The 17699-nt window shown below is 38.8% G+C and overlaps 1 protein-coding gene across 1 annotated transcript; it reads left to right on the top strand.

The window, feature by feature from the left end:
* Window positions 1-9670: 9670 nt before the first annotated feature.
* LOC145028930 (zinc transporter 3-like) lies at window positions 9671-11129 on the top strand. The gene is made up of 3 exons (XM_078977617.1): window positions 9671-10237; window positions 10453-10602; window positions 10717-11129. The coding sequence occupies exons 1-3, from the start codon at window positions 9671-9673 to the stop codon at window positions 11020-11022; spliced, it is 1023 nt and encodes a 340-aa protein (XP_078833743.1). The 3' UTR covers window positions 11023-11129.
* The last annotated feature ends 6570 nt before the right edge of the window (window positions 11130-17699 follow it).

Raw genomic sequence — 17699 nt, 5'->3', positions numbered from 1 at the left:
AGTGCTCCTGATAATCAAACATCAGAATCCTCAAAACATACTAATGATTCAACAATAACTACAACGTCAATAACTTGTGAAAGTACACCTGATATTCGTATGGAGGAGGAGCATATGAGTATTCATGAAGATAGTCAGCCAACTTTCGAGGGGGAGAATGAAATTATGAATCATCAAGTTGAGGGGGAGCATTCGCAGAATCAACAGGAACATCATTTTTCGGGGGAGCATCAAGATGAAGATCATGTTGAGGGGAAGCATGATGAAACAGAGACAATTAATCTTGATGAAAATGATGAGTTTCATGAACTAAATGATAATTTTTCTGTTGCAGGATCTGAAAATGAAGATATGTATGAAGATGCACCATTAGAATTTGATCCTAATTTTCCACCACTTGAGAAATGGACAAGAAATCATCCAAAAGAACAGGTAATTGGTAATCCACAAGATGGTGTGTTGACAAAAGCTCAAGTTCATGCGAAAAATGAGGTACTGAATGCGAACCAAGAACTATGTATGTTTAATGTCTTTATTTCGAAAATAGAGCCAAAGACAATAAAGGATGCTATAGAACACTCAGATTGGGTTGTTGCTATGCAATCTGAACTGGGTGAATTTGAACGAAACAAGGTTTGGAGATTAATTCCTAAACCCTCTGATGTTTCAATTGTCGAATTAAAATGGATTTTTAAAAACAAAACCGACAAAGATGGCAATATTTTTCGAAATAAAGCTAGACTAGTGGTTAAAGGTTATTCGCAACAAGAAGGGATAGACTATGAAGAAACATTTGCACCTGTTGCAAGACTTGTAGCAGTTCGCATATTTTTAGCTTATGCAGCTCACAAAGACTTTGATGTTTATCAAATGGATGTTAAATGTGCATTCTTAAATGGAGAACTAGAAGAAACAGTGTATGTTGAACAACCACCAGGATTTATAAACAATGAACATCCTAATCATGTTTACATCCTAGATAAGGTTGTATATGGATTAAAACAAGCACCAAGAGCCTGGTACGCAACACTTACAAATTTCTTGAAACAATCTAAATTTAAACAAGGATCAGTTGACCCCACATTATTTCACAAGAAAGTTGGGTGTCATCTAATGCTTGTTCAAATTTATGTTGATGATATTATCTTTGGCTCAACTGATCCAGCATTGTCAACTGAATTTGAAAATCTAATGAAAAGTCAGTTTGAAATGAGCATGATGGGAAAAATTAATAATTTTCTTGGCTTAAATATAAGACAGAACAGGGATGGAATCTTAATCAATCAAGAAAAATATACGAAGAACTTGCTTGAAAAGTTTGGAATGTCTAATAGCACGAAACTAAGAGTACCAATGGCAGTAGGAACAAGACTAAATCCTTCGTTAGATGCTCCTGCTGTTGATTTAACACTATATCGAAGCATGATAGGGTCTTTATTGTACATAACTGCAAGTAGACCTGATATTATGTTTTCGGTTTGCAATTGTGCTAGATATCAAGCTAATCCCAGAGAACCTCATTTGACTGCAGTGAAAAATATTTTTGGCTATCTTAAGGGAACAGTTTCTTTAGGACTTTGGTATCCTACAAAAACAGGGTTTTTCATTCAAGCTTTTTCAAATTCTGATCTAGGAGGTTGTACTCTGGATAGGAAAAGTACGAGTGGTGGATGTCAACTATTGGATGGGAAGTTGGTGAGTTGGCAATCAAAGAAACAAACTTGTGTGGCTATTTCAACTGCTGAGGCAGAATACATTGCTGATGCTGCTTGCACTTCGCAAATTATTTGGATTCAGAGTCAACTTCGTGACTATGCAATAAACATGAAAAATATTCCTTTGTATTGTGATTCGCAAAGTGCAATTCGCATTTGTCATAATCCAGTACAACATTCAAAGACAAAACACATTGCTCTTCGATATCATTTTATCAAAGATCATGTGGAAGATGGGAATATTGAAATTCATTTTGTTAAAACAACTGAACAACTTGCTGATATTTTTACAAAACCTCTTGATGAAAAATCATTTGTTAGAATTTTAGCAGGTTTGGGGATGATTAATGCGAATTCAATTTCAAAAACTCATGCCTAAAAGTCTTGTTCAGCAGTTATGAGTAAAATTTGTTCAGAGGTTACTGTTCATTCAGAGGCTTCGCATGGCTTCGCATCCACATCTTTTCGCATCTGAGATCATAACAACTAAGGTAAGGTTTACGACTAGTTTTATATTTTTTTTAACTTTTGAAAAATCAAAAATCCAAAAAGATTTTATTTTGTTATGTTTTTAATTTTGAAAAATTAAAAATCCAAAAAGATTTTATTTTTTAATGTTTTTAATTTTGAAAAATTAAAAATCCAAAAAGATTTTATTTTGTTATGTTTTTAATTTTGAAAAATTAAAAATCCAAAAAGATTTTATTTTGTTATGTTCTTAATTTTGAAAAATTCAAAAATCACAAAAATATTTTTGTTTTCTTTGTTTTTTTTTAACTTTGTATGCTGAGAATTTAAAACAGGGCTAAAATGCGAAGAAGTCATACTTATGTGTTTCTACGGGAAGGTATTAAATTTCTTTTAAAAACTAGTTAGGATGTCCCTAGAAGCATGCTGCTGTATGTAGACCACAAGCCTCAACAAGACTCTATGTGTGAAAAGAAATCCGTAATGAAATTATCATATGAAAATTTCTTCCCAAAAAGGCTTATATTCGCATAAGTCAAAAGTGCTACCTTACTCTTCTCAAATGAGTTAAGATTTTTCTGTTTTGTCCATTATAACAGAGGTACACTTCGATTCTTATCGAATCTTTTTATACCAAACAATTCTTATAATCCAAATATTTGAAGAGATTTGTCCTTGAGGTCTTTGATCAAACCAATCAAAACCTAGACAAATCACAAGTCTGTGTTTATGATCTAACATCATGAGTCCGTGATGGAAGTGAAACCCAAAAATCATAAACCTTAAGGAATTGACGGGGAACTTTGTTCCAGATTTTTACGAAACCTTTGTTTCAGTATCAAAAATTCCGAAACTTTAAAACATATTCAATTCGCATGTGTGGTCTTGATCAAATATTCACAACCAACAATGTTTGTTACCCAACAAGATCCAGAACAAATTTTCTTTTGAATATGATTTCTGTGTAAATTTATTTGCAAATCCTAGTCATGATAAATATTTTCACAAGCCAACTTGTCACTAACTACATTGGTCAAACAAGTAATTTGATTTACAATTTCTCACCTTATGTTAAGGCTGGTATGTAATGAAATTTAAAACCAATCCAAAATGTCTTTTAAAAGAAGCCCTTCGATACTTCTCTACGAGTATTCGATTATAATTCACGGGAAACTACACAAGCTATTGATTATCTCTCTTGATGATTAACGAAGCAACCTTTGCCTGGGGTTTAACTGCATTCATGTCAAATTCAATTTTTGACATCACAAAATTCCAAATTTTTTGTTTCTCATCTTAATCTGTTGACACAATGCACACACGAAATCCTTGAGGTTCTGAGTAAAACCAACTCAGACTGATGATTTCGCAAATCTGGCATATGATTTCACTTTATATCCCAAAAGTGAAAGAGCCTTGACTCCATGTGAAGGGTTTTAACGTTTCAGATTCAATAACGAGAAACTTGACAGGCTGTGTACTCAAGATGGTTGGTATTCTATCCGGTTTTCAAGGAGATGTGACAGTTACTTTTTGAAGCATGGTTATCTTTTGCAGTCATGATCCGATTTTCAAGGTGCCACATCAGATAACATTAAATGCATCCCGCTTTAATTTCAAATCAATTTGAGTAAACTATAAAAGGGGGATCAAGAACACTATATACGGTTACGCAAACAGAACTCTCACAATCCTCCAAAGTTTCAACCTTGATCAAACTTCAGCTCTTTCAAACCCTAAAAATGGGAGCCACTCAATCCAACACTGATGAAGTTCTTTCTCAATCCCTGATGAAAATACAAATCACAAATTATCAAGTTGATCCAAATGTATCTTCTTATCATGAAGGCTTGAAAATGCTTATCGCTGCCCTGAAACGATCACCTCTGTCCACTGCCATGTTTAGTTCCTTCTCTGTTCCGATGACATGGTTGTCCCTGGCAGCTTCAACGGCATCATAAAACTTTCCAAGAATATGTTTGTTGAATTCCTGTAGATTCCAAACAACCCTCCATTTTTCAAACATGATAACTCTCAAATCATTCACATGTTCAACGAGATGGGCCATCAACCAGAGCTTGAGAAGATCAGTGACTTTCGAAAGTCTGGGTTGCCCTGCATATGGAATTTCTTATTTGGAATTTTCCTTAAATGCCTAACAGGAAGATCAGTTGGACTGGATAGAGGACGAATGGAAGTATATGCCATGGTTATGGGCATATACTATGATATAAACGTTGATTATGCAACCCAATTATGGAAGGAATTTGTTAAGAGTCTCGAAAACACAAATTCGGAAAAGGGGATTTCGTGTGCAAGATATTGGAGCTTGATTCTGGAGAAGGTCTATGAAAAAGAAGCAATTCCAGTAATGGAGGATGTTGAAGTTGCTGAATTTTCTTTGTATCAGTTTCCAAAGGCAGTAGAAGATGATGAGGCAATTTTTACACATGTGGCTCGCATTCCAGATGCGATGCTTCACAAGGTATCTCAAACTCACAAAGTCTTGGTGAGATATTTGTGAACAATTAATCAACAAGAGCAGACTCGAGTATTATTAGATGTTGCTGCTCCGTCAAAGAAAAAGAAGCTCATAAAGAAGGATGCGAAAGGTTCATCTTCACAACAAGTTCAAGATGAAGATATTCAGATTGAAGAAACTTCATCTAAATCAAAGAAAGAAATAATACCTTCTAAGTCTGGGGTATTGAAGAAAATTCGCAAGGCTGAGGTGAGCAGTAAAGGCGTTACTATTCGTAGTATTCCAGCTCCGGTTTCTCCAGGAAAGAAAAGGCAAAGAGCTGAAGATGTTGCCAAAAACATGCAACGTACTCTCATCAAAAGAAGAAAGATGGTGATTCGCAATGAATCATCAGATGAAGAAATAGTACCAGAAACTCCACCAGTGACATCTACGGTAAATGTTTCATTACCTATCATCCATACTTCACAAATCTCTACCACCTTACCACTAACGGAACCACTCGAAATAGTCACTACCAAATCAGTTTCTAAGGAGGTACCTATTTCTGATACGCTTGTCAACGTATCTGATACGGGGGCACCTATCCTGAGTGTTACAACCACAATCCCAATCTCTTTACCTATTTCTTTACCAATTGTTTCAATTCCATTTACAACTTTATCCACCACCTCATCAATTTTTAATCATGCTCAGTACAAGATTAGTGAATTCAGACAATTGTCAGCTGGATTTTCCAATAAATGAAATGCTATTCATCACTGCTCAGTACAAGATTAGTGAGAAGTTTGATAATACTGATGATTATACACACATGAAAATCAGATTTCATGCTGTTTTAGGGAAGAATCCAGATGAAGTTTGGTCTTTAATGAAGATCAAAAAGGTGCTGACAATCAAGAAAGATATATTGTTTGAATACATGCTTCAAAATTTTCATTATTTTGTTATCCGAGCAGACAACAAGTAGTACGACTTCACTGTAGCAGATTTTCCTTTGATGAACTGCAATGATTTAATTCAAGTGGCTCTGATTTTGAAGCATATGGAAGAAAATAAGCTCAAAGGCTCTGAGACTGAAGTGTTCAAGATAGGCTTCGCACATGTTAAGACATACATCTTTGTGCGAAGTGAAATGTCTAGACTTAGTATATTTTTTGTACACTCATGTTCCCTATAAATAGGGACTGAGGTTAGAAGTAGAGAGAGAATTTTCGTAACAAATATCTCTTTTCTGCTTATGTTGTAATCAGTCTTTATCAATATGAGATTTGATTAATATTTACTCTTCATGTTCAAAATCTTCAATTACTCAAATCAAACTTTGCTTTCTCAAATCTCGATAACAATTCTCTTCAATGTTATGTGATCCGCTAGATAGGCTTAATTGAATGTGAATTCTTATATGATTGAATGTTTATGTGCACATGGTTGTTGGACTGAGGTTTGGGTTGAGGAGGGTCCTGCTTTGTGTTGTAGGCCAACATACACAGGGCGGACCGGTTATCCCGAAGGCCGAGTAAGCAGTCCGGATAGGCTGCAGGCCCCAAGACGGCGGACCAGACGTGTCGAGACTCAGAGACTGGACCAGGTGGATTGAAGGCCTGGTGCGGGCGGACCAATCACACTGTAGACTCGATGTATATGGCTAGACTCGGAGGGTGGACCGGGTGGACTGTTGGCCGGTGCGGCGGACTAGTCTCAACGTAGACCCGAAGTGCATGGTTGTTCTGTGTTCTGTTATTATATGTATGCTATGTATGATATGGGCCGGAAGGCATTATGTTATGGGCCGGAAGGCATTATGATGTAGACACGATTGTATTGAAAACCCTTTTGTAATAACTTTATGAAATCGGGTTGTTTTTGAAAATTTTAAATTGGTTGAAATTTTTAGAGCGTTACACGTGGAGCTCTTGGAATCGGAGGTAGTAGCTTAATGTATTAAGTTGTGGAAACTTGGGAAGACACGATGTTTTTGCAAGCCAACACGCCACATGGCGTGTTGGATGGGGTTTCCCGATTATCTGGATGTTGGAAGAACACGACGTGTTTGCAAGTCAACACTGATTGCTTGGTTAACATAGACTGTTGACTTTGACTTTGACTAGAAGTTTGATCAAGGTTGACCATGGGTTATGTTGGGCTATGTTTGGGGCACAATTTGGAAAATTAGGCCAAGTATGGGCCTTGAGTAATTATTTGGTTTTGGTCCTTTTAGATTTTGAGTTTGGGCTTTTGTCATGGGCCAAACTATGTAAGGGGTAAAATGTTCTTTTTACCTTAATAATGGACTGTTGGACTTATAGTTATGGATTGGGACCCAAATGTTGATCGGATGTTGTTTTGATATAGTTCGGGGATCTGTTAGTGAGCAGCCGTGGATTTTCTGTGCGTTTCGGCAGTGCGAGGTGAGTCTCCTCACTATGTTTAGCGAGTCGAAGGCACCAATCCCGACCCATAGTTTTTATGTTAGGATGTAAGTATTTTGTGTGACTCTTGCATGTGTGTGTATTGGTATGTATGTTGGACGGGTTAGGGCCCGATAGTTATTCTATATGCTAATATTAGGTTATACATATACGATTTGTATGTGGGCGGGGCACGGTGATTATGCAGTATGCTACTATCTTTTTGTTTTCTGCATGTGTTTGAATGTTATATGATTATATAGTTATATGTTTAGTAGGCGGGGCCCATTATTTAAGTGTAGGCGGGGCCCATATCTCAGTAGGAGGGGCTTGTTATAAGAGTGTGAGCAGGGCCCATATCTCAGTGGGCGGGGACTGTTATGCGAGTGTGGGAGGGGCCAGTATCTCAATGGGTGGGGCCCCTTATGCGAGTGTGGGCGGGGCCCGTATCTCAGTGGGTGGGGCCTGTTATATGAGAAGTTATGTATGTTATGTGGTATCTTGGGAAACTCACTATGCTTTGTGCTTACAGTTTTAAGTTTATGTTTTAGGTACTTTGGTTTTCAAATGGAAGAGCTCGGGAGGATTGCAAAGCACACATCGCATGTTTCCACATTCTGTGATTTACTCTGATTCGATGATGTTTTGCAAAATCTTGATTACCTTGGTTGTATGGAAATGATATGTATTAACGATTTATTAATCTAAAACGAAAATTTTATGACTTTATTTTTGCGACGTTTCACCTCTAACTCTTATTCTCTTGATTTTTCAGTGAACTCTACAACCCGGCTACAGGTAGACTCCTTGCATTGTTCCTCCTCTTACCTTTTATTATAACATTGTATCTTATTTGACTTTCCCTTTATTGTTTCCGGAAACTCCAAATCACCCATCATCTAAAAGATACAGTCCCGACATCGAAAAAATGATCTGTTATTTTTTTATGGTGTAGGTCGTAGACAGGGTGGAAGTTGCACACTTGATATTCCTTTTTTGTGAATGTAGTTTCTAGATCAAGACAAAGATGCACACCTAGGAAACATTTTTTTCACTATAGATAATTATGGTTTTTAGGATGAAGTAGACGAATGGATATGATGAGGTTCACAATTCTCATGAATTACAGTTTAATATCTAATGAATTAGAAATGCATTTCCCAGAGATCTTAAACTAATGGTGTCCTATTCACTCATTGGAAAATATATACACTTGGAGGCAAAATGGAAACAAAATCCCTAAAAACAACAGTACCGGTGAATAGCCCAACACAGACTAATCCCCATCAGAAAAATTGTTTGTGTTAAAGGTACGCCCTACGATTTCCTCAAAAACCCTATACATCAAAAAGCAAAATCGAAAGACTTACTGATGACATCAGTTTGGTGTTGGACAAGAAAAAGGGAAGAAGCTGAAAGTCGTCATCGACGTGTGGGTTGAGCAACCCGATAGGTGAATGAAAATTGATTGTGTTTGGAGAAGAGGAAGGTGGATTGTGTTTGGAGAAATAGGGAGTTTTAATTCGTTGACCATGGAAAATTTTAATGCAAGGTTCAAAATTTAAGAGAAAATAAAAAAGCCACGTTGTAATTTTTATTTAAAAAAAAAATCATGTAGACTAAATATAACCGGTGAAACCGGAATCAAATTGCATAATTGCTTTATTTAGTAGGTAAAATGATATTTTTAGGGCCTATTGCGCAATAAAATTATTTTAGTGACTAAATCAAACAATTGACCAAACTTTAATGTGCTATGATGACATTTTCCCATAAAATTAAGGGTTATTCTTTAATAAATATTATTTTAAAAAGTTGAAAATTCATGACAAATTTTTGGACTTTAAAAACTCACACCCTTAAACACGATCAATTTTTTTTGTAATACATATAACTCCAATTTAATAATAAGTACCCATGTACTAGTTGCACATAAATCATGTATTATCGAATGCGATAACAAAATTTTGAAATTTAAAGGCCTCATTTTTGTATTTGTCCCTAGCCTCAAATTGGCTTGGACCGTCTGAACACTTCCGACAAACCCCATACCCTACAAGTACCATCACCAAGCCTTCGCCTTCGTGCGATATCGGTAGAACTTTTGTTTTTGATAACAGATTAATAATGGATCTCATCGAGCAAAAATATATGGCCACCGGCGCAATCAGAACATATATATTCCAATGAATAGATGGGTTAATACGGTCACATACGTCAAGGTGAGAAAAAAAATGGGTTTTATTTGTTTTTTATTATGGCGTGTACGGAGCATCCTTTTAAGTGTGTTACCATGTTATCGTGAGAACCTTCAAAACAACGGCGATGTACATCTTAAAATATGATATATTTTTACGCTATAAAAAGTGGATGAAAGTTAATTCCAAAATTAAATGGGTTTTGCAGATATGGATTAGTTTGTGATAACGACAAGTTTGTTTAAGGAGACTGAGTTTGTATGTCATACAATTTGTACATGATAATAAATGCGTGATATCTTTTATGAGTGATATGTTTTAAGATTTCTTTTTTACCCTATATATTAAAAAGCGCACGCACTCAGAAAATACGTTGACAATTAATTCGAAAATCAAATGGAATTTCAGAAACCAATAGTTACGGCATTTTTGTTATTAAGCCTAGTCATTAGAGTCTTTGCTGATTGCAGTTGTGAAGACGAAGAAATCCACGGCAACAAAAGCGAAACCCTTAAGTACAAATTAATCGCACTTGCTTCCATATTGATTGCGGGCGGAATCGGCGTATCTCTACCTTTCGCTGGCAAAATCTTTCCGGCCTTACGCCAAGAAAAAGATGGTTTCTTCCTAATAAAATCATTCGCTGCGGGCGTGATGCTGGCTACAGGTTTTATCCATATACTTCCAGACGCGTTCGAGAGCCTGATGTCTCCATGTTTGAAAGAACAGGTTTGGGGGGATTTTCCTTTATCTGGGTTTGTGGCTATGATTGCAACCATTGTGACGTTGATGTTTGAGAGCTGGTCAGTGGCATGCCATCCTAAGAATCAGACGGTAGCAGTTGAAGGGGTTGACGATGAAGAAAATAACGTTGGGGTTGTGACTGTTCACATGCATACAACCCATCACCATTCTCACGCCAATGATAATTCCCAAGTTTATCGATATCGGATTATTTCCCAGGTAAATTACTAGATCTTTCAAATCTTTTTGTTTCTTTTGAACGACAAAGTTAATTGAAATAAAAATAACTAGGCTGCAAACAGATAAATTATTAAAGACACTAATTAAGATGAACCAATCGACGATATCCTTTAATTATGTCTATAATTAAACTTTAAGGTGGGTTACAAGAAGTAATATATTGGTGAAAATATTATTTATCTTTTGGATCGCAGGTGCTGGAATTAGGAATTGTCGCTCATTCAATAATTATAGGATTATCGTTAGGTGCTTCCAAAAGTCCGGAAACCATAAAACCACTTATTGTTGCTTTGTCCTTCCACCAATTTTTCGAAGGATTAGGCCTCGGTGGATGCATCTTTCAGGTACGGATATTATCAACAAATTAATTAGATTTATTTTAGTCTACGTAATTGGGTTGAATATCAACTATGGCTACGAATAAATCCTATATATATAACATGGTTCACTTATTTCAGGCAAAAATCAAGTCACTGGCGATTATATCAATGGGAGCGTTTTTCACCCTTACGACTCCAGGTGGAATTGTAATCGGAATATTGATGAGCAACAGCTATAAAGAAAACAATACAAATTCTCTTATTGTCGAAGGCGTGCTAAATGCTGCATCTGCTGGAATGTTAATATATATGGCTCTTGTCAACCTACTTTCTCCGGATTTCAATAATCCGAGGATGCAAAACAAGAAGATGCTTCTACTTGGTTCAAATGTTTTTCTTCTTCTTGGTGCCGGCTTGATGTCTCTCCTAGCCAAATGGGCTTGAGAATATATTGTTTTCACTGAATGGATTTGTCAAATTATAATTTCCTGATAACTAAGAGCATTAATTTTACAATTGTTAAAATGTTTCCAGATTCATCATAATCTTCATCATCATCATGTGATTCTTTGTTTCCTTCTGTAGCTCTTTTTCATGAAATTATTTGTACCCATCAAGAGTCACCAACAAGGGAACTAAATTATAGGGGTCAAACCAGACTTTTTATTTATTAGTTATTTTGTATTCTATGTGAGAACCGCTTCTAGATCACATTGATGTCAACAAAATTTAAATGATTAATGAAACAAAACAATGATTTTAATGGTTTATAACAATAGTTTTCTGTTACCCACACCGAAAATTTGTACCGATCCTTCTTCCATTAACACCACATCAAGATCAGCACTTGGCAGACGGATCTAAATCAGGTTAAACACCATCACGCTGAGAAAAAAAATCGAACTTTTTAGTGTTGTAATTAAAATTACAAAAATATACGAAGTGCATCTATGGTGGACGAGTCCCATAACATCTTTCTAAACACAAAATGCCGTTGTAGTTTAATTTTCAGGGTACCAAATTGCCCTATCTACATGCCAAAAACATTAGGTAAACAAACTTTACCTAGAATATGTTAACATCCTCACAAAAAAAACCTAACCTTTAGCGACGACAAAAAACGTCGCAATTGATGACCCATATCGTCGCTAAAGGGTCGTCACTATTACCTCTTGGTTAATACTCGTTTGTCGTCGCAAATAGCATCATCGTCACTAAATGTCCCTGCCATCACTATTAGCGCCATCTCTATTAGTATTTGTCAGAGTTTTTCCGGCTACTCTTCCCGGAATCAGTTGTCATCGCAATTGGTCATTGTCGTCCCTAAAGGTGTCGCTGCTAATGTTTTTTTTTTAAAAAAAAAAAAACAATTTATTTATGATATGAGTTTATATATATAGAGTAAATTACTGAAATCGTCCCTGTGGTTTGGTCAAAATTGCACGTTTGGTCCCTAACTTTTTTTTTTGCACTCGGATCGTCCCTATAGTTTGATTTTGTTGCGTTTTTCGTCCCTATGGTTTGATTTTGTTGAATTTTTCGTCCCTTATATACATAAAGTTAGGGACCAAACATGCAATTTTTACCAAACCATAGGGACAAAAAACGCAACAAAATCAAACCACAGGGACGATCCGAGTGTAAAAAAAAGTTAGGGACCAAACATGCAATTTTGACCAAACCACAAGGATGATTTCAGTAATTTACACATATATATATATATATATATATATATATATATATATATATATATATATAATAATAATAATAATAATATGGAAATTTGATAAAAGTACAGAAATACATACCACATTACATAAAACATCTAACTATAACACATTACATAAACTATCTAATAAATCCAAAAAACATCATCCATAACAGAAAACAAAAAAATACTATGTGTCTTCTTCTTCCTAATCGTTGTTTTCCTCGTTCATTTGCTTCTTAAATGAGCGGATAATATATCCAATTGCCGTCACAAACGTCGGGTTTTGAAAAAAAAACATTCACATCAACATCCTACAACTAAGTCACAAGAACATTAAGTCATTAACAATTTAAAAAACTATCAAACTATCAAATTGACCACCAACCGAATTAAGTCGTTAACAATCTAATAAATTATTAAACCGTCAAATCAATTAAGTCTTTGACAATTTAACAAACTACCAAACTACCAAACTACCAAAATTTACTATAAATGCCTCAAGTTCTTAACAATATAGCAAAGCTACCAAATTTTTTATGAATTTAACAAGAACCTGTGTTGGTTGCAGTGCTTATAACTGTGACTACTACTAGGAAGGAGCACTTGTACCTGCTGAAGAAGGACGTTTAGGCCCAATGCCTCTCACATGCCTACGTTGAGCACCTAATAATTTCTCAAATATTAAAGCTAGATGTTTAGTATTTTTATCCTTTGCAGGTTATCAGCCGGTTGCATACATACATGGACTAGAGCTGACAAAAATTGACCCAACCCGTCAACCCAACTTGAATGTAACACCCAAAAATTTCATGCCAATTTAAAGCTTTTTCAAAAAAATTTAAAACCAATCATCATTACAAAGTTGTTTTCAAAATATCTAACATCAGAGTTTTCCCAGAAACATAAACAAATCATGAGGAGTTGTATGATCATGCCTTCGCCTTGCTGCGATCACCTGATGTACCTGAAACAATAAACTGAAACTGTAAGCCCGAAAGCTTAGTGAGCTCCCCCAAAATACCAAATCCATACCAAATTAACCACAACCAATAACAATTTCAGATCAGCATGTATAATGAGCCTTCAGCCTGACTGCACCGCCTCACAAGGCCTACAGCCTATCTGGACCGTTCCCGAGCCTTCGGCATGACTTGACCGCCTCGCAGGCCTACAGTCTATCCGGAACACTTCCTGGGTATGTTGTCGTACAGCACAAAGCAGGACCGCCCCAACCCAACCCCCAATCATTGAACATGTGCACATAAATACCATACGCTAGCTCATATCATATAATAGTCAAAGCGATCTAACATATCACTAATCATAGCAAGATCCCAATAACCGGGATACAGACCTAACCGGTCACTAACCATAAGCATACCATTATCCTAAATACCAGGATGTAATCAATAAACATATCATGCCATATTCCCGATACAATGTATAAAGGGCCGGCCTTGGTGCCTTAGACCCTGTTGATATAGTGAGGATAACTCACCTCACAATGTCGCACTGAAAATGATAGGCTCAAACTCTCGAATCACCAACACGAATTCCACCACATATAGTTACCATAAAACCCTTTTTCCATAAATCTCCAAATTACCAAAATACCCCAGAGGTCAACTGGTCAACCCTGGGGCGAAGGTCAAAGTCAACAGTCAAGGTCAACAGCCCTTGTTAACCCAAATTGTCGAGTGCAGTTCACCGACTCGTTGAGTTCTTCCTGAACTCGAGAAGTCGTGAAATCCTAGGTTAACTAGTCGATTTCCCTTATAACTCGTCGAGTTCACACGTGTCCAAAGGTTGAGTAGAACTCTAGCCGACTCACCGAGTCTTCGACATACTCGCCGAGTCCAGGGCAATCTTCAACGGACTCGCCGAGTTGTTCATCAACTCGTCGAGTTCATGCATATCTTCATATGACTCACCGAGTCCCTTCAATCCTTCATCCATACAGATGCTTTTTAAGCTATGCTAAGGCTCCACATTGTAGATCCAGCTTCCCATGGCATGTTTATCATGTAAAGTTGCAAACTTTATGTGCATGCAAGGCTCTAAATGACAAATGTAAGATTATAATTAAGTTTTACACTTAAGGAGAGCTTCATGCAGGACCAAGCTCGAAACTTTATGAACCTAGAACCCAAGAAGGGTCCAGATCTGAAGTTGCAACTTCAGATCTAGCTCATACACCACAATATCATCATAACCAAGTAAAAAATACCCTAAACTCCACCCAAATGAGATCTAGAAAGATATGAGGTAGAGGTGACGAATTGATACCTTCAAATGATGCTAATTGAGGTCGATTTCTGATCCCCACAAGTTCCATGCTTCTAGCCACTTGTTTCTCTAAGCTGTCCTCAGTAAGATTCACCTCCCAAAACTTATAACACACAAAATGAAGCACACACACGAATTAGGGTTCGTTTGGTTCTCAAAAGACTGCAAGGGGGTAAAGGGAGGCTGTTGATCCTTTAAAAAGGGTGCAAAACCCCAGGGTTAGGGCTTCATCTGCCAGCTCTTACTCGTCGAGTCCCTTCTTGGGCTCGGCGAGTGTCATTAAAACGTGTGGACTTACCCGCTACTACTCGAAGAGTAGGGCAACCAACTCGTCGAGTAGGTGAGTAGCCCTTGAAACCAAGAACTTTATATTAAATCAATACCTGAAAAATATGGGTGTTACAATTCTCCCCCACTTGAACTAGACTTCTCCCTCGAAGTCTGTCGTGGCGAACAGTTCCGGATAATGCTCCCGCATCTGTGCCTCTAGCTCAAATGTCCACTCGGACCGCATATGATGTTCCCATTGTACCTTCACCAAAGGTATCTCCTTGTTCCTCAGAATCTTCATCTTTCTTTCCAGTATGACCACATGCCTCTCCATGTAATTCAGGCGCTCATTGACCTGAATGTCATCTAGCGATTCCACCGCCTCCTGGTCCATAACGCACTTTCACAATTGAGAAACGTAGAATGTGCTATGAATCCGACTAAACTCCTCCGGAAGCTCTAACATGTATGCCACCTTGCCAATCCTGGCAATGATCCTTAACGGCCCAATATATCGGTGACCCAATTTTCCCCTCTTCCTAAAGCGAATCACACCTTCCAGGGTGAGACTTTCAGGAGTAACATATCACTGACCTGAAACTCTAACTCGGATCGGCGCTGGTCGGCATAACTCTTCGGCCGACTCTGAGCGGTCTGCAACCACTGCCTAATCTGCTGAATCTTCTCGGTAATCTGCAAGACCACCTCTGTCCGACCCATCACCCTGTGTCCAACCTCACCCCAACAAACCGGGGTGCGATATCTTCGCCCGTACAACAGCTCGAAAGGCCGGGTGCCAATGCTGGAATGATAGCTGTTGTTGTAGGCGAACTCTGCAAGCGGTAGGTGGGAATTCCAGCTCCCACCGAAATCTATGACACACGCCCTCAACATATCCTCGAGGGTCTGAATGGTCTGATCGCTCTGGCCGTCTGTCTGGGGTGAAATGTTGTGCTGAAGTGCAACCGCGTGCCCAGTTCCTCGTGGAACATCTGCCAGAAGCGAGAGGCAAATCTAACATCCCGGTTGGAGACATTGGAGACCGGAACCCAATGAAAAGCAACGATCTCGCGGACATATATGTCGGCCAATTTCTCGGCCGGCAAACTCTCTCGTATGGCCAAGAAATGGGCACTCTTGGTCAATCGATCCACGACGACCCATATAGCATCAAACCCCTTTGCCATTCTCGGCAACTTGATAATAAAATCCATCGTGATCTGTTACCATTTCCACATGGAAATCTCCAGGGGATACAGCTTGCCTTGCGGCCTCTGATGCTCGGCCTTGACCACCCTACAGTTCAAGCACCTCTTGACGTACCAAGCGATCTCTCACTTCATGCACGGCCACCAGTAGCTCAATCTCAAATCCGTGTACATCTTGGTGGACCCCGGGATACAGCTTGCCTTGCGGCCTCTGATGCTCGGACTTATGAGCCTCCTCCATGACTGTCTGTCTAACTCCACCAGACATCAGAACCCATACCCGATCGCACTGGGTCAATAATCCTCGTCTATCCTGCACAAACCGGGTGTTCTCACCCATGATCCTTTCCAACCTCCAGTTCTCCGGTCGCATGCCCTCAACTTGGGCATCTCTGATCAAACTCACAAGCGGAGAATCCACCGCTATCCTCATACATACCGCTGGAATGGGAGACCGACCTGACTTGCGGCTCAAAGCATCCGCAACCACATTCACTTTACCGGGGTGGTAAAGGATCTCGCAGTCGTAGTCTTTGACTACATCCAGCCACCTACGCTGCCTCATGTTCAGGTTTGGCGGATCCATGATGTGTCTCAAACTCTTGTGATCCGTATATATGGTACAATGAACCCCATACAAGTAATGTCTCCATATCTTGAGAGCGAACACCACCACTCCCAGCTCCAGATCATAAGTAGGATATCTCGTCTCATGTGGCTTCAACTGCTGCGATACATAAGCTATCACCCGTCCCCCCTGCATGAGGACCGCCCCTAAACCTGTGATGGATGCATCACAAAAAACCACGAAATTGTCAACTCCCTCCGGGAGTGTCAAAATTGGAGCCTCACACAACCGCTGATGGAGGGTCTCAAACGCCCTCTGCTGCTCGGAACCCCACCGAAAATCCGCCCCCTTCCTCATCAGACGAGTGAGGGGTACTGCAATCTTAGAGAAATCCTTTATGAATCTTCGGTAGTACACTGCCAATCCCAGAAAGCTCCTAATGTCCGAGGGAGATTTCGGAACCTCCTACTGCATAACTGCCTCGATTTTGGCCGGGTCAATTAAAATCCCATCTTGGTTAACGAGGTGCCCGAGGAACTTGACCTCTCGTAACAAAAACTCGCACTTCGAGAAATTGGCGTATAGCCGTTCTTGTCTCAGAACTCCCAACAACTTCCTGAGATGCTCCCCGTGTTGCTCCCGAGTCTTGGAATACACCAAGATATCATCTATAAACACGATGACTGAGCGATCCAGCATCGGTCTGCAGACCCGATTCATCAGGTCCATAAATATTGTCGGCGTGTTGGTGAGCCCAAACGGCATCACCACGAACTCGTAATGACTATAACGAGTCTGAAATGCGGTCTTCTCCACGTCCTCCTCTCTTACCCGGACCTGATGATACCTCGACCTCAAATCTATCTTGGAGAACCAAGATGCCCCCTGCAACTGATCAAGGAGATCATCTATCCTCAGGAGTGGATAACGGTTCTTCACCGTCAACTTGTTCAACTCCCTATAATCAATGCACATCCGGTGCGAGCCATCCTTCTTCCTGAGAAAGAGGATCCGTGCGCCCCATGGATAACTAATCGGTTGAATGAACTGCTTGCGCAACAATTCCTTCAGCTACGAA

The sequence above is a fragment of the Lactuca saligna genome, chromosome 2 (assembly GCF_052625555.1).
Source record: "Lactuca saligna cultivar CGN05327 chromosome 2, ASM5262555v1, whole genome shotgun sequence".
Lineage (NCBI taxonomy): Eukaryota > Viridiplantae > Streptophyta > Magnoliopsida > Asterales > Asteraceae > Lactuca > Lactuca saligna.
The sequence above is the reverse complement of the archived record's forward strand: the minus strand, read 5'-3'. Positions and strand labels throughout refer to the sequence as shown.

Coding starts and splice junctions, on each gene's coding strand:
- LOC145028930 (XM_078977617.1), top strand. CDS start 9,671: ATGGAATTTCAGAAACCAATAGTTACGGCATTTTTGTTATTAAGCCTA. Junction 10,238..10,452: donor GATATCGGATTATTTCCCAG/GTAAATTACTAG, acceptor TTTGGATCGCAG/GTGCTGGAATTAGGAATTGT. Junction 10,603..10,716: donor TCGGTGGATGCATCTTTCAG/GTACGGATATTA, acceptor CACTTATTTCAG/GCAAAAATCAAGTCACTGGC.